This window comes from Herpailurus yagouaroundi, unplaced genomic scaffold, assembly GCF_014898765.1.
Source record: "Herpailurus yagouaroundi ecotype Mexico unplaced genomic scaffold, PumYag 29, whole genome shotgun sequence".
In the NCBI taxonomy this organism is placed as follows: domain Eukaryota; kingdom Metazoa; phylum Chordata; class Mammalia; order Carnivora; family Felidae; genus Herpailurus; species Herpailurus yagouaroundi.
In genome coordinates this window covers 34,224,839-34,248,783 of record NW_024412377.1, presented here as the reverse complement: position 1 = coordinate 34,248,783, position 23,945 = coordinate 34,224,839, and the positions used below count along the sequence as shown (strand labels likewise).

The window sequence follows — 23,945 nt, the reverse complement described above, 5'->3', positions numbered from 1 at the left end:
GATATATTTCACACTAATCTATGGGCTAGTAAATGATGGTCTGAGGGCCAAATCTGGTCTGTTCTCTGCTTTTGTAAATAACGTTTTATTGAAACACAGTCATGTTCATTAGTTTAGATATTGTTATGACTGTTTTCATGCCACGGTGGCAGAGTTGAGTAGTTGTGACAAGGATTTCATGGCTCCAGAAGCCTAAAAATTTACTATCTGGGCCTTTAGAAAACAAGTTTGTCAACCAGACACTAAACATTTTATTTGTTCTTATAACTACCAGGGAGGCAGATATTATCTGTGGAAAGATTTAGAGGCTTAAGGAAGGTACTCAAATCATACACTAATACTTGGCACAGCTGGGGCTCAAATCCAAAGTACCTAACCCCCAAACCCAGGCCTTTTGCCTTCTGTCATGCTGCTGTGTTATTTGGTCCTACATCTCTAAATGAATATTTCAAATGTCAAAAACATAGAAAAATGCAACATAATTGTAATTGCAGGAAACAAAGATTCCTAAATGTCTAGTGCTTGACTTTGTTATGTTTGCCTCTTGATTTGCAGAGTATAATGCATTTAGGCACATGTTAGCTTTCTCGGACTTGTAGTTGACTTCCCGCCAGGGTAACAGAGCCTGCAGCCTATAGGGCTCAAGCAGGTGATGCAAATGCACGAAGCAGGCCTGTTGCAATGTCAAAGGGAGGGATGGGAATGGTCACAGAGAACACATATCCTTCCCAAATGGAACAGCTGGTCCTCTGCTTCAACACATGTTGCCATGCAGGAATATCAACTGAATGTCACGAGATCTTTCAGATTTTAAACATGACCTGGAAATCTGGGTTTTTGTGTGGAAATTCCCTAGTTTGTAAACGTTTTGTAGCAAAATTTCTACTCCAAAATCAAATACATAAAATAACAAAACATAAGATCTGCAGGCTGAGCTTGGCTTTCAGATTGCCAGTTTGCCACTCCTGTCTGATGCTGATTCAGTTGTTTCTTTCCCCGTTAGTAATAGCTCAAAGGCTGGGATGAGTGTATGGTGAGAATGACTGAATACAGAGTAAAGATAACCTGGCCTGAAGCTATGTTTGTGACTTTGCCATCATTTTATTCAAATCCAAATCACATTATAAACATGGAAAGGGAAAAGTGGCATGGACTCAAAACTTCATACAAAATGTAGAACCTGAGCCCTTTAGAGCCCTAACATTCTGGGGAAAGCTGACATAAGAACCTCATTCTTTGGAGGATCATTTTATTTATTTATTAAAAAAAATTTTTAATGTTTTATTTATATTTAAGAGAGACAGAGAGAGAGAGACAGAGAGACACAGAGTGCGAGTGGGGAAGGGGCAGAGAGAGATGGAGACAGAATCTGAAACAGGCCTCAGGCTCTGAGGTGTCAGCACAGAGCCTGATGCAGGGCTCAAACCCACGAACCAGGAGGTCACGGCCTGAGCTGAAGTCAGACACTCAACCAACTGAGTCACCCAGGTGCCCCTGGAGGATCATTTTAATCATTAGAACTTCATGTTCTTTCCACACCTGTTGACAACTGTTTTCTCCTGTTTCCTACTTTCGTTGGAACATGGAAATTTAGACCATGACAAGGGTTTTTATGGGCAAATGAAAGAACAAAACTAATTCTTTTCTATAAAGAACTTATTTAGTACAGGAAATGTGAGAGTACAGTAAGGATTTCAGAACAATTTTATAATTTGGTAATTCTGACTAAGCATTGAAGTTAAGAGCTTCATTATTCATAGAAAACTCTTTTATACAAAGATTAATATACTTTCTTTAACATCCTATTTGTTGAGAGAATTATTTTTTCTTTGAAATATTGGTAGCTAATATAATTAACCAATATAACAAATTTACATGGCCTTCACAAAGACTCAAAATTGACAGCTTATGTTAAGAGTGAATTACTTTATATACATAGTGGGTATGTCTACTGTACTTATATATAAATTAGTCCATCAACTATATAGATCAATGAATTCAAATTAATCAACAGAATTATTTGACCCTTCTGTTGTTGGCATTATTTAAATATATAAATTGCTTAAAATTCTATAAATTTATTTACATTTACTATTTCCCCCCAACAAATGAAAACCATATTGTCATGCTTTATAACACTCATGCTTGTAAAAGAAACGCTGTTAAAAAGTTAGATAAAAATGAAATTCTGCAGAATGACTTCTGCTTTCCCATTGGTTTACAGTATGAAGCTGGAGATGCTACTCTAATTAAAAAGCTTGTGCAATGTGTTCACATAGACCCTATTTTGATTTGTAGATGTCTCTAGGCTTCAGCTGGAGAACATGTCTTTAGTTCTAGGAAATATGGTCAACCACCTTGGTTTGTCTGGAACTGAGGGGTTTCCCAGGACACGGGACTTTCGGTGCTCAAACTCCCAGGAAAACCGGGAGTGTTAGTCACCCTAGTCTAGGAGAAGGGGCAGGATTAACCCAGGGGACTTAAAAAAATACTCTAAAAGTAAGAAAATTTGCAATCAGTACCAATAACATTTCCTATATTCCTATTTCCAGTCTGTACGGAATTTCTTTCAGGGAGAAAAACAGAGAGTGATAGCTCATACAGCTCAAGGGACATTTAAGCCTCATTATAATCCAACATCCTCATATTATTGATGAGAACATGCAGCCTGGAGAAATTAAGGGGATAATCAAACAGCAGTAGCAGAATAATAGCTGGAACCAAGTCTTCAACACCAATACAGAATAGAATCTCCTCAAACTTAGAAAGCATTGTAGCTGTATTTACAAATTCAGGTAATTTGTAACATTGAAATAAAATTTAAAAATTTAAAGAAAACCCAGATTTACTTGAAATCGCCATCATACGAAGTCTAAAATGGTTATATTAGATTGAATTATCTAGGTGGCTTTAGTTCGCCTTTTAAATTTGCTTCTATTTTAGGCCTGTGTCAAACTCAGCCAAAGGTTCTGTGCCACCTTGTCATCCTAGAGTGGATGGGCCTGCTCGTTCAGGACTCTGAAGAGGTCAAGGGGCAGCTCATAGGTAATGATTTTGTGAAGGAGGTTCATATCACAAGGTGTGCAGTCGCTAGCCTCAGCGTCCTGTGTCCTATACAACTTCCCAGTTAGAAAAGACACCTGTGAATTCTCTATGATGAACACAACAACGTGGTAAATGTATACCTAGGGATAATATTTTACTGCATTTAATTAAATTTTTCACTCATGATTTGCAAAAGAAAATATCAAGTAACAAATGGAAACACATATGGAAATCTAAACACTGGAAAAAACATCTAAATATTAGACCATTTCCCACCTACCTTTGCTGTTTAGAAAATACGAATAAAAATAGTATCATCGTTAGCCCAAATATTCCAAAGATAGTAATTAAGAACCATGGAAACTGGAAATCTGAAACACACAAGAATAGCATCTCACTCATAGGGTTAGGAATAGTTGAAGTTTACATTTCACTTTCCTTTTTCACATAAAAAGATTTCTTAATTTGTATTCATCTAGTAAAGTCACCGATTTTTCCTGCTAATCACTAAAACAGAATGCAATGATTTGGAGTATATTCTTTCCCAAGAACATTTCTGTCCACTTCTTCAAATCCTTTCACATATGAAAAAAAAATCGAAATGAAGAAACAGCAAACAATTTAAGCACAATCCATGTTTGCATTAAAAAAAACCCTGCAGCAACCCCTTTAATTAAGCACCTTATGTGTTCAGGGTGCATCATTAGTGGCTTCAGCTCTAGAAACAAGTGCTGTTTGTAAACATACTACTTTACCTAAATAATGTCTACTTGGTTCTTTCTTTTTTTCTTTTTTTTTTTTTAAGTGTGGTAATATTTTTTTTTTAAATCCTCCAGACTGAGGATATATCAAAAAGATGGAGGCAGAGTTTCTATTTTTGAATCATGACTGAAACTTCTTAGACATGAAGATCATATATTTTACAGCTTAAAAAATATCCTGTGATAGAAGATCACTACTGGGGCTCCCATTTTTCAGATTTTAGTATACGTGTTAACAGACTTGGGGGAATCTGTTTGTAAAACTTCCGTTTCATTTCTTTTTGAAAATTAAAAATTTTTTCTTTTTTTAACCTTTTTTCCCCCAAAGTTTATTATTTATTTTGAGAGAGCAAACGAGAACAAATGCATGCCAGCAGGGGAGGGGCAGAGAGAGGGAGAGAGAATCCCAAGCAGGCTTCATGCTGTCAGTTCAGAGCCCGAAGTGGGGCCTGATCTCATGAACCATGAGACTGTGACCTGAGCCAGGATCAAAAGTTGGACACTTAACCGACTGAACCACCCAGGTGCCCCACTTCTATCTCATTTCTTAAGACCAAGTGCCTACCAGCTGCTTGCAGTAGGTTCCCAGTGTTCTTACCACTTACCAAGAGGTTACCCACTTTTTAATTGAAATATAGTTGACATACAATCTTATTTTGGCTTCAAGTGTACAACATAGTGATTCAACAGTTCCAAACATTACTCAGTTCTCACCATGATAACTGTCGTTACCACCTGTCACCATACAATGCTATTACAATATTATTGACTACATTCCCTATCTTGTACTTTTCATCCCTGTGGCTTATTTGTTTTATAACTGCAAGTCTGTATCGCTTAATCCCCTTTACCTATTTCACCCATCCTCCCTGTGCTCTCCCATCTAGCAACCACCAGTTTGCTTTCCGTTTTTATGAGTCTGTTTCCATCTTGCTTTGTTGTTGTTCTTTTTTTTTTTTTTAGATCACACATATAAGTGAAATCACAGGGTATTTGTCACTTAGAATTATACCCTTTAGCTTCATCTATGTTGTGAATAGCAAGAGTTCATTCTTGTTATGGCCAAATAATATTCCACCGTGTGTGTGTGTGTGTGTGTGTGTGTGTGTGTGTGTGTGTATAAATCACATCTTTTATCCATTCACCTATTGATGGACATTTAGGTTACTTCTATATCTTGGCTGATGCAAATAATGTTGCAATGATGGATATGTATATATATATATATATATATATATATATATATATACACACACACACACACTTGAATTAGTATTTTCATTTTTGTTGTATAAATACCCAATAGTAGAGTTACTAGATTGTATGGTATTTCTATTTTTAATACTCCATACTTTAATACTCTATTTTTAATATTCCATACTGTTTTCCATAGTGGCTGCTCCAATTTACTTTCTCACTAACAGTGCAGGAAGGTTCCCTTTTTTCCACATCCTCATCAAGGTTATCCACTTTACACAAAAAAGACAGGTGGAGTTTACCTTAATGTTGCTTTATTAAAAGTAAGATTTTGTGCTGTAATGTTCCTTTCTTATTTTTATTTTCTTATTCAGTTGTTAAAATCTCCAAAGGAGATATTATGTATAGCATAAAGAATTAATGGAGGAGAGAATACCATTTTATACCTTGTGGTATCTGTAGCTTTGTATCAATGCCAGAGTATCAATGACAGTTCCCGTATGTATTCAGGAACATAACAAAGCTAGAACTTCAGGTTTTTTTTTAAGGAAAACATTTTTTGGAAGGAAAAATCTATGCTAACTGAATTAAATGGCATCACAAGAAGCTTAAAGGGTGTGTGGCAAATTTACTTTCGAAACCAGAATTTCATTATATCAAATATTATACAAAATAATAAGCCTGTTAACTAGAACTTAGAAAAAAAAAACAGTGCTACAGGCATTTCCATTTAAGTGCTATTTAGTATCATGGATTTTACTTGTACCATCAATGCAAAAATATAAATTTAATTTCTCTATTGCTTGTGATTGCTTCATTAACAAACTTCACATCCTCATACATAGCCCTGTGAACCCTCTGTGTTTAATTGTAGATGCACTATAGCTAATTCCCATGTGGGAGTGATAACTTTATATACTTATTGTTCATTATTAGGCAGACTTCTTTATGTCTGTATCAAAAGTTTTAATTCTCTTATTTTGAATTCATAGATCTCATTTCTCTGAACTTGCATTATCTTTGTATTTTTCTTATATAAGATCTTCAAATGTTCCATGTTATCCTTGCACATAACTAGCATGCTACTTATTAAGGCTTTCTCCCGGTGAAAACCATACCTAAGCTTTCTAAAACCACTAAGCAGCTGCCATTGACAACCTATGCTGACACAATAGTAGGCTTTTAGATGCCACATATCCATCCATCCATCCATTTCTTCACTATGTATTTGAAATACACAGTATTTCTTCACTATGTATTTGAAAAACATTTTTCTGATTATAAATGCAAAACAAACTCATAGAAAATTTTAGAAGTATGGAAACATATAAATAAAAGAATCATCTGAAATTCTGATATCCAGAGATATCCCCCATTAATATCTTAGTACATCTTCTCCTCTCTAACTTACACCTCCCCCAGGACATTTCCTGAATTAAATAATTCAAAAAATAAGTTCTCCTTCCCCTTCTGTAATGAATAGTATCTGTTATAGACTGTGAACTGGAGGTCTCTCACCCTGACATTTGAAGCTAATGGATCGTGATCTGAACAATGTTACGACATTGACAAAAGCCACGTTGGCTGCCATTTTAAATCTTTTACCTTCTTCACATGCAAATGGGCTCATTTGAGGAAGTGTTACATAGAGCACCTCACTGAACTCGCCATATTTTTCAGAGTTTCGTTGTCTGGATCTCACACGCACTTCATATTCTTTATCTAGTCTCAGTGAATAAACTGGAACTGATGTTGACAATACAGGGTCCATCTTTCAAGACAAAATATAAAACTTACTGGTTAGCGAGACAACAACTCAATGCAATCAACTCTATAAAGTGTTTCTGCGTCTGTACTCAAAATGAATTCTGTGAAATAGCACAGGGGGAGTTTGCCACTTAAAGGAAGATCAAAGCAAATAACTTTGTTAAGAAACATTTTGTTACATGGATCACAGTTCTCCAAGCTATTTTGGAATAAACCCAAAGAAATAATAGGCTTGTTTATAGAATTGCAACTCCATTTTTGTACTAGGCCGTCAGATATTCTATACAATCAAAGCATAATAGAATTACTATGGAGAATGGTGGAACTATAAAGAAAACTACAGATACGTTTTCTACCCTTTGGGATATTACAGTTTTGCATGAAGACGTAAGAACAGAAAAAAAAACCCAACATTATTTCTACACCAAAACAAATTATAGTCAAACACACACACACACACACAGAGTTTGTTCTTTGGAAATTCTGGATAGTCACTCATAAGATCACAGAACTGGAAATGCTCCTAGAAAAATCACAGTTGTCTAAATTATTCTGTTAGAAGCAACTACATACCTATTCTGCTTCTTCTAGAAGGCTTAAAAGTACTTCAAATGGTTTGCTATTCAAAATTTGCAAAGACATGCCGCTAGAGTCCTTGGTAACAAAAATCAAGGTCCCACAACCCTTCTTTTACCTTCCTGGGGAAGGGTAATAAGGCTATTAGACTTTTAAGACATAAGGCCATCAAAGAAATAGACCCAAGTAATAATGGTGTTTTCCTTCAAGTTAAATTCTCAAAGTAGGTATTCAATATGTGCTTTTCATGTGTTTTCAGATAGAACACCTTGTTACCATTTATAGAAAATTAGGAACACTTACATTTTCAACAGCATGGATTTTTCCATTAAAAAGATTCTCATAATTTGTCTTATTAAGTCAGAGGCTGGGCCTGCAGCTTCTACAATAAATTTCCTTTTACCTCAGTAAGTTTCTACTCACAAAGTCCCTATTTTTTCCCCATGTGTACATGGTATGGTTAGTTTGTATCTTTTTTGAAGCTTTTTAATATATGATATATTTGCATGCCTAAAGTGCATCTTTATTTATTTAAAATTTTTTTATTATGTTTATTTATTTTGAGAGAGAGACAGAGTGTGAGTGGGGGAGGGGCTGTCAGCACAGAGCCTGATGCAGGGCTAGAACCCATGAGGGTGAGATCATGACCTGAGTCGAAGTTGGACGCTCAACCGACTGAGCCACCCAGGGCTCCCCACCTAAAGTGCATTTTTAAAGGCAAGCTTCTGAATTTTAAACTTACCTTATTGGTTTCCTTAAATATTTTTTAAACTGTATGTGTCTAGTTTTGAAGCCCTAATTTCTGTTATTGTAACTAATATTATTAGAGTATAGATTTCACTAATAACAAAACTAAAAAGAGGCCGTCAGTGATTTGACCGATGGTCCTCTCTTTATCTTCTCCCAACCCTCTAAAGAAGCCACACCCCACTCGATTTGGCTCCCACAGCCTGCACTGAACCCTGTCACCTGCCTTTGAGGGAAGGCCTACACTCTGCCAATCCTCAATGCAAGTATTGCTGATATCCTAGGAAGTCTTTCTTGGCCCTTTTTCCTACTCCATCCTGACAGATAATCAGTATTAAGAAGATATTACTTCTTATATTTCACTGCTTATATTTCTATATTACACTGCAGATTCCCTGGAGCGAACAAGGTCTTCATTACCTTTGCATTTCCAAAGCCCAGTTCAATACCAGGTACACAGTGGGTCCTCAAGAGAAGGCCCATATAACTGTGGATAATTCTATGCCACACATTAAGTCTTAAAAAAAACCCATAAATTCCTTTTTTAAATTTTATTTATTTGAGAGTGGGAGAGCAATCAGGGGAGAGGGGCAGAGGGAGAGACAGAGAATCTTAAGCAGCCTCCACGCTCAGCATGGAGGCTGACACAGGGCTCCATCCCATGACACTGGGATTGTGACCCGAGTGGAAACCCAGAGCCTGACGTTCAATTGACTGAGCCACCCAGACACCCCCAAAAACCCATAAATTCTTAACTTGATTTGGCAGGTAAACAAATTGCAAACAACTACATGGTCATGACTATTACTTTCATATTCAAAATGTATTTAGTTTTAAAAAAAGGCAAAATTCAATATTGTCATTGGCAACCTGAATTCCTGATATAAGCAGCAAACACTGGCTTCCACCTCCTCTCCACCTTACAAATCTCACTTGTTTTTTTTTTAATATTTTAATATTTATTTTTGAGAGAGAGAGAGAGAGAGAGAGAGATAAAGCACCAGCGGGGGGGACAAAAAGAGGGGAAACACAGAATCCGAAGCAGGCTTCAGGCTCTGAGCTGTCAGCACAGAGCCCGACACGGGGCTTGAACCCACAGACCACAAGACCATGACCTGAGCCAAAGTCGGTCCCTTAACCAACTGAGCCACCCAGGCACTTACAAACCTCACTTGTTTTTATGGTTATGGCATTTGTGCTCGTAACCAATTAGATGGTGTGTTTCTTTAGCAGAGGTCAATTTTTTTAAACATTTATTTATCTTGAGAGAGAGAAAGAGAGAGTGGGGGAGGGGCAGAGAGAGAGAGGAAGAAAGAGAGAATCCTAAGCAGGCTCCATGCTGTCAGCCCAGAGCCTGATGCAGGGCTCAATCCCATGAACCGTGATATCATAACCTGAGCAGAAAACAAGAGTCAGATGCTTAACTGACTGAGTCACCCACTCAGTCATGAAAACCCATGGTGTTCATGACAACTCTGTCTGAGACCCTTGTAAAAAATACCATGAGTATATAACTTCACTTATAAAAGGTGAGTGAAGTAAAAGTTAACTGACCCCTTTGGACTATCTTATGAGATTGAGCAGAGATGCAATTAAAATTGAAACAAAGCCAAGCTGGGATGCAGCCCTCAATGGTCAATTGACTGAGTCCCAAGCTCCCATGCACCTTCCTCAGGGTGTGAGTTTCATATCTGTGCATCAGCTGATACACAACTATATGCACTGGGCTTTCAGGGTTGAAACTATGATTCGTAAATCTAAGAATGCTAATGTTTGGGTTCACACCTTTGCTTTTTCTAGGTAGTCAACCTTTTTGTTTCAGGACTCCTTTATACTCCTAAAAATCACTGAGAATCCTAAAGGTTTTGGTTTACTTGGGTTATGCTTATTGCTACTCACTGTATTAGAAATTGAAACTGAGAAATTTTAAAAATGGTATTAAATTGATTTTTATAGAAATTATACTTTGCAAGACAACAGAATTATAGTGAGAAGAGTGACTTTGTTTTACATTTTTGCAAAATCTCTTTAATGGATTTCTTAATACAAGATGGTGGTATTTTTACATCCACTTCTCTCTCTCTATTTTTTTCCAAACAAAAGGTCTCATATATTACCAACCAATCTACTGGTGCAGAAGCATAGTAACAGAGAAAAATCATTCCCCTGATAAAGCATGTCTATTGTTCAGGTAGTGGTGATGTAATAGTAATAGGATAGGAACACATGACCTTCATGCAACATAAATACGTGTAACATCTCATGTACAATCCCTTATAGACCCAGCGTGGTTTTTCTCCAATGCCTCCTCTTGGAGTTGTACTTGATTTCATTACCAGTTTTCATCTGAATCCACTGGGGAATGGGATGATTCTGCTTTTGTTTCTTGGCGAGGGATCACTTGCTGCTGAAAGTTTTGTGAGAAGACGTGGCGAGGAACAGTGAACCGCACACACCATGATGGCGGAGAAAAGGAGCTACATCTGCTTCTGTATTACATTTGCATTAAATCTGATGTGTTGTCTTGGTTGAAGTACATGAATAAAATCTGGTCTCACATAGACATATAGTGAGGAAAAGGAGGGATATTTTAATAGCCTTTTCAGATAACGTGGATATTCTTTTTAAAAGATTTTTTTTTAAATTTTTTTTTCAACGTTTATTTATTTTTGGGACAGAGAGAGACAGAGCACGAACGGGGGAGGGGCAGAGAGAGAGGAAGACACAGAATCGGAAACAGGCTCCAGGCTCTGAGCCATCAGCCCAGAGCCCGACGAGGGGCTAGAACTCACGGACCGCGAGATCGCGGGGCTCGAACTCACGGACCGTGAGATCGTGACCTGGCTGAAGTCGGACGCTCAACCGACTGCGCCACCCAGGCGCCCCTTAAAAGATTTTAAAGTAATCTGCATACCCAATGTGGGGCTTAAACTTACAACCCTGAGATCAAGAGTCGTCAACTGAGTCAGCCAGTCCATGTGGATTTTCTTCTTTAACACTAATACCAAAACTCAACAAGTGGTAGTTTTTTTTTTAAGTTTCTAAGGAATGTTAATTTTGAAAAAGTGCCCATTGGCACATCTTAGCCTACGGTATTAAATATGATTGCCTGCAGAAAAATCAATACTGGGGATAGTTCAGAGTAATTGTGACCTTCTGTTGGATAAAGAAAGTAGCAAAATATTCACTTACAGACATGTCTATGGATAGACATCTAAGAAATCTTGTTATTTAATAAAGAAATCTATGGATTTTGCAAAGATCACTCTGAGCCATGGAAAGTGATTTAGTGTGGGGGAAGGAGTGGGCAAAGAGTAATACACAGGAACTGATAATAACACCAGTTCATGATATAACTTGAGCATGAATCAATAGGAATTGGTAATTATTTGGATATAAGGAATAAGATTAAGAGACAGATAGATGTCAGAATAATATTCTGGTTTAAATTTGAACAACTTTATCGACATGTTGTCATTTACTGAGGGGGGAAATTGGGGAGATAGGAGGAAGTTTGAACATGCTGTTTTTTTGAGATGCCAATGAGGCATCCCAGTGGATATGTTCAGGAGGCATTTGGATGTACAAGTGTGGAACACAGAAATGAGGTCCGGGCAGAACCACTGTGCTAAGTGCCCTCAGGTGTTGACATTAATCTGGAACTTTCTATTTTTCAACTAGCTTCCACCAAATGGATTTTTTTTAAATACTCACAACCATCATGTGAAATAAAGTGAACATGACCAGTTTTATAGTACACTGAAATACTCCCAGCAATAAAAAGGAATGTTACACTCAGCAATATGAATGAATCTCATATGCATTACGAGGAGTGAAAGAAGCCAGAATCCAAAGGTTACTTATTATATCATTCCATTTGTATGACTTCCCGGAAAAGGCAAAAGTACAGAGATGAGCAGATCAGTAGTTGCCAAGGATTAGGGTTTTGGGAGGGTTTGACTTCAAAGGGACAGCATGAGGAAATTTTTTGAAGGTTATGATAAGTTGTTCTGTATCCTGATTCTGGTGGTAGCAACAAAGCTCTATGGATTTTTCAAAACTCACAGAATCATACAAGTAAAAAGTGGATTTTAATATGTGCATTTTTTGAGTTTTTATTAAAAGAATGTTAAGCGAGAGAGTGTTTTAGAATGATCACTCTGGCTCCAGTGTGAAGAATGGATGAGACGCATCAAATACCAGAGGCATAAGATCTGCTTGGGGGATGTTACATGAATGCAGTCAGATAGGACTGCAACTAGGAAATAACACAGGGTAATTCCTTAAAGGTTAGTTGCAGTGTGGAATCTGAAACTGTATCAATGAATCTTGCCTACCTTACTACATGAAAATACACCTTTCCATCTAGCACTTTGAATGGGTCATCTCCCTATGCATGATTTTGGTTACATCATGTATTTGGCATTTGGAAAATACTCGTGCACTGAGTTATGCAAATTTTCTAAATGTTCACACATTTTATTATACAATATAAAAAATCACTTTGGCTAATATCACCATTGCATCAGGAAAATCTTCAAAGATTGGGAAAGCTACCAGGCTCACTGCTGCAGAGGCAAGTTTCCCAAAACTCTGATTTTCCTTTGAAGGTTCAAATATCATTGGTAATGACTACCGTCCATTGTTTTTCTTGAACTGATAAGCACACTTCATTCTTTTCCAAGAAACGTTTGCCAAATACTTGCCAACGCCACTATGAGAAACCATCTATGGGGTTATCAGTTGCTCTTTCAAGCAAAAATGGCGTTCCATGCGAAAAGCAGCTGATCCGGCTGGCAAGTTGGCTTTATTAAGACAACCGTGGGGGACTCAGTGTACAGCAGAAGTATGCTATGTGTCCTTGACATGTGTCATCCAGAATATTAAAAAGCTATGTCATCAGGGGCGCTGGGGTGGCTCAATCGGTCGAGTGTCAACTTCGGCTCAGGTCATGATCTTGCGGTTCGTGAGTTCAAACCCTGCATTGGGCTCTGTGCTGACAGCTCAGAGCCTGGAGCCTGCTTCGGCTTCTGTGTCTTTCTCTCTCTCTCTCTCTGCCTCCCCTCTGCTCGTACTCTGTCTCTCTTTCTCAAAAATAAATAAAATCTTAAAAAATTTTTTTTAAAAAAGCTATGTTGTCAAAGGTTGAGATTCAATAAAGTAAATAAAACATGCAGCTGCATCAAGGACATTGCTCAGTGAAGCTGGCTCTCCGCTCTCATTGACTGTGAGCGCATGGTGACCCTGCCAGTGCGGTTTGCAATGACAGCCTTGATTTTTCCTCAGGTGACAGTGGGTTTGCCACCATTGCTTTTGTACCATTGCCGCAAATCTCAACATGGTGAAAAAAGGCGATAGCATTTTAGTATGAGTAGGAAAACAGTCTTGACCTTGTAGATTCCCTGCCAGGCTCTCAGGACCCCTCGGGGGTTCACAGTTCACACTCAGACAACCTCTGCTCTGGAGTACGCAGTGCAGCGCCTCGTGTGGGGTAGTCCTTTCACTGTCTGGCTGTGGAATAAATGTTTGACCGAAACCTGAATTTAGAAAGTCTTATTTGACTCTGCATCCAACCAGGGATTTTTGCACCAAGTTAGTGGAACAGACATCTAACTTAAAACGATTCTGGAAACTGTACCGCAAAGTCCAGTATTTAACTGTTCACAGCCGCTCCAAAATTAACTTTAATGACAAAATTGCCTTCTTTTTCAGCAGAACATGGAATGGACAGGCCTGGTGTCTCAAAATTTTGGGAGTGAATCTGTCAGGGCACTGGGCACGACCTGATGACTGGCCAGAATCCACTGGGCTTGGCCAGGGCTTGGCTATGGTTAGACTGATTTAGAATTAGTTATACAGGGAGCAGCAAGACAACCCTGTTTTTCTTCTTGTTGTGTGCCATGTGGAATTTATCTAAGTGCCCAGTTCCCATGAATTTGTCAAGGGGGTAAGGAGTTCAGAGGTCAACCACATCCATGCTGCTTGCCTACACAAAAACTTCTCAGCCTGGTTCTCCCCTGAGGTATGGAACAAAACATCCTTCTGAAACCTCTAGGGGACAAATTCCCTTCCTCTGTTTCCCTCCCGGAGTCACTTCAGCACTTAATTTAATGGGGGTCTTGTGAGCAGTAGCGACTAAGATCATGGGAGAATATTTAGCCATAGCTCACTACTGGCCTCGATCATAACTCTTCTCATGTCTAGCCACATCCCCAAAGACAGCTTAAGCGCTAGAGCACACGATTTTGTTCTAACATTAAACTGGACACTGAGGGTGACTGGGGAAATAGTTTTCCTTCCTTTCCATAGGCTTCTGTATAAGCTCCCTGTCAGCACCTGCTGTGGGATAGAATTCCAAGATGATATTTTACTGATTGTATCCGTTTCCCTCAAATAAGAAAATATGGAGCATACAGCATGGGCATGTGGTATTAAGTCAAAAGGAAGTCCAATGATAAATGAGAGAGGTGTTGCTGAGATAAAAAGAAGAAAAGCCAAAGCATTTTTAAGTGTGATATGTAATGATATCTTACCGTTTTCCACTGGGACTCATTTACTTCTTTGTATTGCAGTTCATACTCCAGGACTATCCATCCCTTCTGAACGTCTGCATTGGGCGGTGGTTCCCACCTCACCTGGATATCTGCATGAATCCCCGTTAAACTGATGTTCAGTAGAGTCCAGTTGAGGCCAATGGGTGGATCTGGTTGCACTGTGCGTTTCGACAGAGAGTTAGTGCACAGAGAGACAGACAGGTACAGCTCGGTATTAACGGAGTGCTTTCTTCTGAAGAGACCAATTATTTCATGCATTTTTATCGTTTACGCTCCTAATTCTTTCAATATTCTTATTATACACTCATTTTATAAGAGGGTACCATTTTTTTTTGACTTGAGTACGATCTGTTTTTAACTCTGAAGGAAACCCCTACAAAAAATTCCTTTTCGGGGTGCCTGGGTGGCGCAGTCGGTTAAGCGTCCGACTTCAGCCAGGTCACGATCTCGTGGTCCGTGAGTTCGAGCCCCGCGTCGGGCTCTGGGCTGATGGCTCAGAGCCTGGAGCCTATTTCCAATTCTGTGTCTCCCTCTCTCTCTGCCCCTCCCCCGTTCATGCTCTGTCTCTCTCTGTCCCAAAAATAAATAAACGTTGGAAAAAAAAAATTCCTTTTCAAGTCTACAACCTGACCTAAAACTTTTCTTGAGGATCTGCCATGTCTTACAATTCTTTTAGCCCCCAAAGAATTAATGCTTTGGGATTTTGGCAAAGGAATTCATTTTAACTCAAAACTGAAGGAACAGAGTCAGAAAGACCTACAGCATTTAAACATGTGGCTGTTTTGGAACCAGGGATCGAAAAATCTTTTTTATTCCAAATTGCTTATTACCTGCGCCAAGGATCTTATATTAACTTCTGTATGGCTACCAGAACAATCCTTCCAAACACAGCACAGGCTCCTTAGCTTGTTGTCCTCCAGTCACATGTCATGATTTTTTCAGACATAAGAAGGATGGGCATTGCACTCTACTCTCAAATGGTGAGGAGTCAGGGTTTTCTGCCTTTTACCTAACTGCATGTGAACAATCTGAAATCGTGTTTTGCTTGGTTTCTACTGACATATTGTACATTCTCTGGTAAGTCGGCTGTATTCTGCTTATTAGGACCGCAAAGACCACAATTTCCCAAAGGTTGATGCAGAGAAATACGGATTCCAAAGCTAGGAACATATCTAAATTTACGTTCTAGATAGTTCCCAATAAATTATTGCACTTCATGTCTCAGTAGAGGTTTTCAAAAATCACTTGCAGATACAGAGTAAAATGTACTTTCTTTTCTACTGTTTGTAGAAGGGTACCCAGAGTGCTGCAAAGTCTGGATCCCCAGAGTTGACCACAGATAAGCCTACAAATATATGCTCTGAGGAGCCATAATTGGTTCTTAAAATCTGGTGGTCAAAAGGGGAAGCCCTTGCATTTAACCAGAGTTAAAACAGACTTCACTGTGAAGGAGCATGATAGTGCCCCCCCTTCCCCCCCCACCCCCACCCCGTAGAGTGGACACAACTTAAAAAATTAGGAAATCCAAATTTAATAATGAACACATTTCAGAAGTTAAATTGGAGGGATTTGCAACACAGCTGAGCCACAGTATGGCTACAATAATGACAGTAATGCTTCACTCTTCTGAATTTGTTGGGGACTGAGCAATTCTGAGAGCCGAAACTTAACACTTTAAGAGACCAAATGTTTTTTTGTGGAAAAATTTCAACTTATTACTCATGTTTCATCTTAAAAACTCCCCTTTCTGCTTTAAATAGAAGATATGGAACATGGTCTTTTTCTTTTCACTTTTTAAATGTTTACTTTTTTGAGAGAGAGAGAGAGAGAGAGAGAGAGAGAGAGAGAGAGAGAATGAGTGGGGGAGGGACAGAGAGAGAGAGAGAGAGAGAGAGAGAGAGGGGCAGATAGACTCTGAAGCAGGCTCCAGGCTCTGAGCTGTCAGCACAGAGCCCAACATCGAGATCGAACTCAGTAACTGTGAGATCATGACCTAAGCCAAAGTCAGAGGCTTAACCTACCGAGCCACCCAGGCGCCCTGAACATGGTGTTTTTTGAGTGGACTCATATCACCATTACAAGCATAATAATAACCTCTCCCTTTCCTCCGTACATACTGCCACATGCTGTACTTGACAGGTCCTCCAAGATGTTGGAAAAGCACCTGAGACTGAATACATCCCCAGGCAGCCCTGGTCCTCTCCCCAGAATATGCTCCCTCCCCTGTCACTTTCCATCTCTCTGTTGCTAGTGCCTCCATTCCTCCAGTCGTTCAGGGTGAAGTTAGTGAGCTCTTGAAGTTAGTGAGCTCTTCCTGGACTCATCCCTCTCTTACCACCCCCACAGTCTGTCAGTTGTACTTTCAAGACAGTCTCCGAGCCCAGCCACTGCCCACTGCTGCACCTCTCAACCCAGGCCTGCCATTAGGGTTTTTTTACCCATGTTGCTGCATTAGCCTCCTGAACGGTCTCCTCCTGTTGTTATTGTCCTCATTTTTTAAATTTACTTATTTCTGAGAGAGAGAGAGCGAGCGAGCAGGAGAGCAGAGAGAGAGAGGAGAGAGAGAGAATCCCAAGCAGGTTCCATGCAGTCAGCACAGAGCCTGACATGGGGCTCGATCTCACAAACTGTTCGCTCATTACCTGAGCTGAAATCAGGAGTCAGACGCTTAACTAAGCCACCAAGGCACCCTGGTCTTGATCCTCCTTCAGTCTATTCTCAACACAGTTCTCAATACACTTGTCACAGTGGTTACTTTCACACTTGATTTAGAGCATATCACTCATATAAAACCCTCCACAGCCTTCCTATCCCACTCCAAGTGGAAGCCAAAGTCATTCAATGGCTTCAGGTGTACTGGAGCTTTGCCTCTCAGCTCTCTCAGATGTGGCCTGTTCCAGGCCCCTCCTGGCTCACCCTGCGGCAGGTCCTCCCCAACCACGCTGTTCCTCAAGTGAGCAAAGGCAAGCTCCCAACACAGGAGCTTTACCCTAGCTGTGCCCTCTTGTTGACGTGATCTTTACCTCAGATGAATACAATCAATGTTCTCTCATTTTTTTTCTCTCCCAGCAAAGCCAGCTCTGATAACTCTATTAAAATTGCAACCTCTCCTGCATGGTTCTTCTCCTTCCCTATGTTCGTTTTCTTCATAGCCTTGTCTCTCTCCACCCCTATTGGGATAAGATCCCACGAGGGCAGACGTTTTCTTCTCCTGGCACCTAGAGGTGTACTTGGCCCGAGGAAAAGACTCAATCGATATTTGCTGAATGAATGAATAACAAATGTCTAATAATACAGTGCTTTAAATCCAAAGACAAGCCCTGTAAGGTAGTAGGATACTCTCGTAATACATGAGGACGCTGAGGCCCATGGTTGTCATCTTCAGATCTATCAGGCTTACCTTGTTCCTTGCTGTCTCCCCCTCTCAGCTCCCTCCCTCCCTGCTATGGTTGTAATATCTGTCATCATCTTTTTGTCTTGGTTATCACAAAGCCTTCTAACCTCTATCTTTGCTCCGTGCTACTCCAATCTACTCTCTCCACTGCAGGACGGATTTTCCTGAGACATTAGTAATGCGACCGTACAACTTTGAGATTAGGAACATGGACTCTGGAGTTATGCTGCATAGGTTCAAATCTCAGCTCTGCCTACTAGCTGTTTGACCTTGAGTTAGCCTTTAAGTGCTCCGAGCCTCAGTTCATCATCTGTAAAATGGGGATTATAATAGAATCTATCTCACATGGTTATTATACCCTACCCATAGGTAAGGGCTTTGTAAGTGTTAGTTAGCTATTACTATCCCCAGGTCATTTTCCTTCTTAAATATCTTTAAATGTACCTCTTGGCAGTAAGATACGGTCTTATCTTACTGGATACACTTATGATTTCACATAGGAACACTTACGATTTCTCTTGGCTGATCAGTCAGGCCTGCCTAACGGAGGCAGTTAGGTCTCCTGAGTCCTTCAACATTCTGTGCTGTTTGTCACTCCGGAACTTAGTAGTTGTTGGAAGACACAGGCCAGCCTGTATACTTGGCAGCTCCCACTGATGCTTTCAGAAGGAAGTGAACTGCCATGATTTCTGGGCACCCCTTTCTCATCCCTCAGGCCCAGTCAATCATCTGTATCTTTGGCCACTACCTCAGCTTACTATGTATTACACACACCTTGAGTCCAGCACCTAAGACACGGTACTGCGGTTATTTAACACATTGGACTCCCCTACTTGACCATATCTTACTCGTTCTATAGCCACCATACCCAGCACAGTGTTCAGGGCATGGCAGGCCCTCAGTGAAGGCCAGTCACAGAAATGAGTGGGGCTAGCTATTGGCAGGGTCAGGATTAGAACATGGGTCTTGACCCGATATTCTTACTACTACCTATTCAGCCATTCAAAAGCTACATCTATTGATATTGGGGCATACACTGAATAGTCTCTCCAAGTTAAGCAGTTGGGTTCTCTTTTCTGCTTGTTCTTCTCCCTGACAGGCTATCAGATTTTCTTGTTTCTGCCTGCAGCTTCTAGCCACATTTGCTCAGCCTCTTCTAGTCTGCTGATGCCTGGGAAACCACACACAAGCTTGTAAGAACAGCACGTCTCAGAGGAACTTCAAGGAACTTCTATCTATAACAAATGAGCCTTTGTGGATAGAGTCTGAGGCACCGATGTCATCTACTCAAAGTCCTTCTTTGGTTCTCTATATTTTGCTGTTTACACTATTCTAGTATAAACATAAAAATTCCAATTACAGTTGTTTGTTTTGTTTTGTTTCATTTCCCCTTGTGTCCGCATGATGGGCAAGGGATCATCTGTCTAGATCTTTCATTTAGTTCACTGAGCTGATTATCTCCAATGTTTGTCTTGAGGTCTTATAAACATGTTTTTAAACCGATTTGGGGTTATTTTGTAACTATAAAGTTCCAGAATTATTATGCCTTGTAATAAAGAAAATCTAGGCTTTGGTTATAACAATGATAGGGATCAAAGGTCAACATGTGTCAGATCTGAATATAATAATCCTATTGAATAATTAGGAATGAAGGAATCGTGGGAGTATGCTGAGTTTGTCTCTTGTGGTGGCATCCACGAACACAATTCAGCTTTCAAGATCTCCTCAAGGAAAAGACTCTGGAAGGCTCCCACTCTTTTCTCGACAACATTTACTGCCATTTATGTTAGAGCCGACTTAAGTCCCCCGTGCCTTCTCTCTCTTGCTCGCTGGCTGATCTCATGCCCTATAAAGCAGACTTCCATTCACCTAGATTACAATGACCAAGGCTTCCTACTTGAACACACTTGGACATTGAGGCTTCCCTGCTTACTTAATCTAAAGCCATGTCAAATAAAACACAAACCTGTGATTTACCTATTTCCTCAACAGAGAAACACTTTTGATCCACTGTACCACCATTGCTGGTTAGCTTGATACAGTAGGGTATCCAAATGGAGGTATAAGATGAATTAAAGTAACAGCTGTTTTCTCCAGCAGAGACATAATCGGGGCATTCTTTCCATTCTTGAGTCCACTCTTGAGTGCTCCTGAAATGGAGGGTAAAAGAGCATGAATTGTTCCAAGCATCATGCCACAGTTTAAGTCAAAGCGAAGAGCCTGACAGTCAGATTCAATAAACTGGAACACAAATATTTTACAAGCAAGTATTTTAGCAGCACCATTTCCAAGAAGTACCCCATCTGTGGACATCATCCATAGTGTCTGCAGACCGAGAGGAGGCCATTTGGGACATGGACTATAGTAAAAGCATCTGTTCATTAACTGCATACGAAGTGCCAGCTCCTAGATTAAGTCATTTGTGGTTAGGTACTTTATTGTCCACATTTTACAGATGAGGGTTCTGAGGCTTAAGGAGGTCTAAAATGTTCCTTTATTAAAACACTCCAGAGGGTCATCTCCCAAACTGTAAAGATTCCCAGAATACAATGGCTCTTTGGACTGGTTGTTTCCTCAGCTCATGGTGGAACATCCTGGGGAGGCATGTTCTCCAGGAGGAGGGACACTGAGATTTGGGTGGCTTTGAGGTGGAAAATTACCACACTACTCGGAATCACTATCATCTTCCCAAGGCTGTCTTATGCTTGGGCGAGTTATCCTGATGTCTTGAACTCCTTCCCATACTCCTGGTTTTTTCCTTAAGTGTATGATGAGCCGTGGGAACACTGTAAACATGGTAGACATCCAGGTGACATTTATGAAGCATGGGAATCCCAGCCTTTTTCTCCCCACCCGTAAACGAGACAAAAGGCCATGAACCCAGAGGTTAAAAAATTTTTCCAAACCTAGAAAGCAATTTTTTTTTCTATTTTGTAATTAGAGTGAATGTTTACTTATAATATAAAAAATGGAAACAAAATGGGCTCCACTGAATCCATGTGTTTGCCTATCTGTTCCTTTTTGTACTTTCTCTAAGAAAACAAATTCATATTTTCCTATACCTTGGATCTGATAAAAACACACAAACAGACAAACACAACAAATCATGGAGGAAAGATGGCCACATGGAGGATACCGAAGGAATCAGAGAAGCCACATCTCTGTAATTACACTCTGCCATACATTTATTCACTTCCGTCCTACTCTACAGAAAGCATCATTTACCCAGATGACCTAAAACACTGGCAGGGTGTGTGAGCTGGATGGAAAAGAGAGGCTGGGAAGTTCACTGTGGAAGGAAGCAGAGGTTTGGGAAGGGAAATTCCCTGGTCAGCTGCCATGGGGACCTGAACAAAAATGCAGAGCAACCAAGGATTGCCCAGACTCAAGTCCACCATGGCAAGAACAGAGCAAACACGTGCTAGGATGTGACACAGCTCTCCAGAGTCCCATCCCTCTGACTGACTGAATGAATGAGTTCAGCAAGCCATCTTTGGGGGGCCTACTGTACAAGTACTACAGAAGCATTACATCTGGCACCAGCACTGTGTGGATACAATGGTGAATAAGATTTCATTCCTACCTTCAGGCTAGAAGAAGACGCAGAAATTACACCTGAGTACTTTTTATTTTTTTCTGTCTCCTGTATTCATTGCATTCATATTTAATAAGCACTGATTATATATCAAATACTGTGCTGGACATTAAGGGGATGCACGTGTGTCTAAGGAATGACTCCTGCCTCAGAGGGATGACTAAAAAGCTGTATTACAAAGCATCATGAGTTTGTGCTCACAAATAGTGCTAAAAGTTCAGAAGAAGGAATGATTGCTCTGTTCATGGAAGGCTTCAAGGTGGAGGTGGTATTTCCAGCAAATACATGGCAACAGGGAAAGGAAGGAGGGAACAGAGTAGACAAAGGCACTGAGGTATGCAAGTATGGGCACGAGTGTGGTGAGGGAAATAGGAGACAATGGAATAAACGGGACAACTTTTCTTAAATTAGAATTGCTACTTGGGTGGAGTAATTCATTATTTGATTATTATTCATGAGGTATCAGCTGAGAAAAAGGCTTGTAAGTCAAGGAGACATAAAGCCAGGGAGTGAATGAGAAGAAGGTGGGAATGACCTTGTGTAGGCTGAGGTGCTTGGGGCTGGTAGGCCAGACAGTGGGGGGTCTGTGAGACTCCTTCTCAGGGAGGGGTGCTGGGTAGCAGCAAGCGACAAGGCTGTGGGGAAGGCAGGGACCGGAAAGAAGGGACGAGGGAGATAACACACACTTCCTTCTTTACAGCTGTTTCTCAGGCTGGTCTATTGGCACTAGGAGGAAACTTGTGCAGTATGAGGGGGTCCTTGAGACAGGTGCTCATCAGCTGTTGGAAAGAACTTGGGATTAACATGGCCAGTGAACTGTTTCTTAAACTCTGGTTGAGATTCTCAAAAGTTGCATACCCTTGGATGAGAGGGAGATCCATCCCTGATGGGAAGTGTGAGTGGTGTGTGTATACATGCATGTACGTGTGTGTATGTGTATGTGTGTGTACGTGTGTATATGTGTATGTATGTGCATGTATACATTTGTGTGTATATGTGGACATGTGTGTGTGCATGTGTGTGTGTTTAGAATAATAGGAAAAGGATTTAAAACGTTAGGGCTAGGTGGGTCATTGACATATACTATGGTTTATTTTACCTTGACTGTCAAGCTAAATAAAAGTGTATTCGGGAGAATGGTTTAGCAAGATTGTCCAGAGAAATGAGCCTCTTATTTAATAGCATAAATACAAAACGTATTTAGCATAGTTGATAGTATAAAAGTTAGCATTAAAATGTAAAGATGTAGAACAGTGCCTGGCAGGTCTGGACTGTAATAGGGAGTTTAGCTCTGTGTGTTTTACGGTTTCTCAACTTGTGACATCCCCATGGGGATGGGGACTGTATGAAAAATCTTGTTTAGATTATTCCAAATCCATGAGTTCCACAGAGCAAACAACTTAATAAGCACTTATCTTAAGCACGATGGGTTGAGAACAGTTAGTTCAAAACATGACTCCCAGTGCCCTCCCCATCTTTAACCAAAGTTGAACTTTATTTTAAATAAATATTTAAAACTTCTTTTTAAACTCTTAGACAGAAAAAACCCCCAAGAAACAAATGGACTCACAAAACAGAGACTCTGTTGCCTGCTTTCCCCGGTTGAATTTGTATGCAGGCAAGCAAAGCCATATGGAAACTACTCTCCCTTTGTCATGCTGCTAAGAGTTAAGTGCACTACGTTTGTTCCTAGTCTATCTTGTGAAATAGAAGGAAGCTGTACAATGAGACCATCAGTAAAAATCAGAATAAAGAGCAGAAGAAATGCTTTCTATCCAAATGCTGTTCCATCTAGGAACTGGAAGAAAAATCCTAAAAGTAAAACATCACTTATGTTCCAAGGACGGCTATTTTCATTACATACAGATCATGTGTTTCAGGCTTAAAATTCAACCTTTTCATTGGGAAAAAAAAAAAAGTAATAGTGCCCTTTCTCCCTTCTAATCTCCCCTACAACCTTGCATGGAAGATCAACTTCCCTTTAAAAGGCTAGGATATATATATATTGTAAGCATTTGTATTGAAAATGTCCCATGGGGCGCCTGGGTGGCTCAGTCGGTTGAGTGTCCGACTTCGGCTCAAGTCATGATCTCGTGGTCTGTGAGTTCGAGCCCTGCGTCAGGCTCTGTGCTCACAGCTCAGAGCCTGGAGCCTGTTTCCGATTCTGTGTCTCCCTCTCTCTCTGCCCCTCCCCCGTTCATGCTCTGTCTCTCTCTGTCTCAAAAATAAATAAACGTTAAAAAAAAAATTAAAAAAAAAATGTCCCAAATTTCTAAATGAAACTTACTGATAAAAACTGAAAAAAAAAA

General features: G+C 40.0%; 1 protein-coding gene and 1 pseudogene across 3 annotated transcripts in view; both read right to left on the bottom strand.

Moving 5' to 3' along the window:
- Positions 1–23,945, bottom strand: part of GHR (growth hormone receptor) — a 272,938-nt gene that overhangs the window by 4,762 nt on the left and 244,231 nt on the right. For all 3 annotated transcript variants that reach the window (XM_040496277.1, XM_040496270.1, XM_040496262.1), the window contains 4 exons: positions 20,019–20,191; positions 14,627–14,805; positions 6,609–6,774; positions 3,326–3,416 (listed from right to left, as the gene is read on the bottom strand). In XM_040496277.1, coding sequence (XP_040352211.1) covers positions 3,326–3,416; positions 6,609–6,774; positions 14,627–14,805; positions 20,019–20,191 — 609 coding nt within the window. The remainder of the gene's footprint in view (positions 1–3,325; positions 3,417–6,608; positions 6,775–14,626; positions 14,806–20,018; positions 20,192–23,945) is intronic.
- LOC121044241 (60S ribosomal protein L39-like) lies at positions 9,444–10,598 on the bottom strand (annotated as a pseudogene).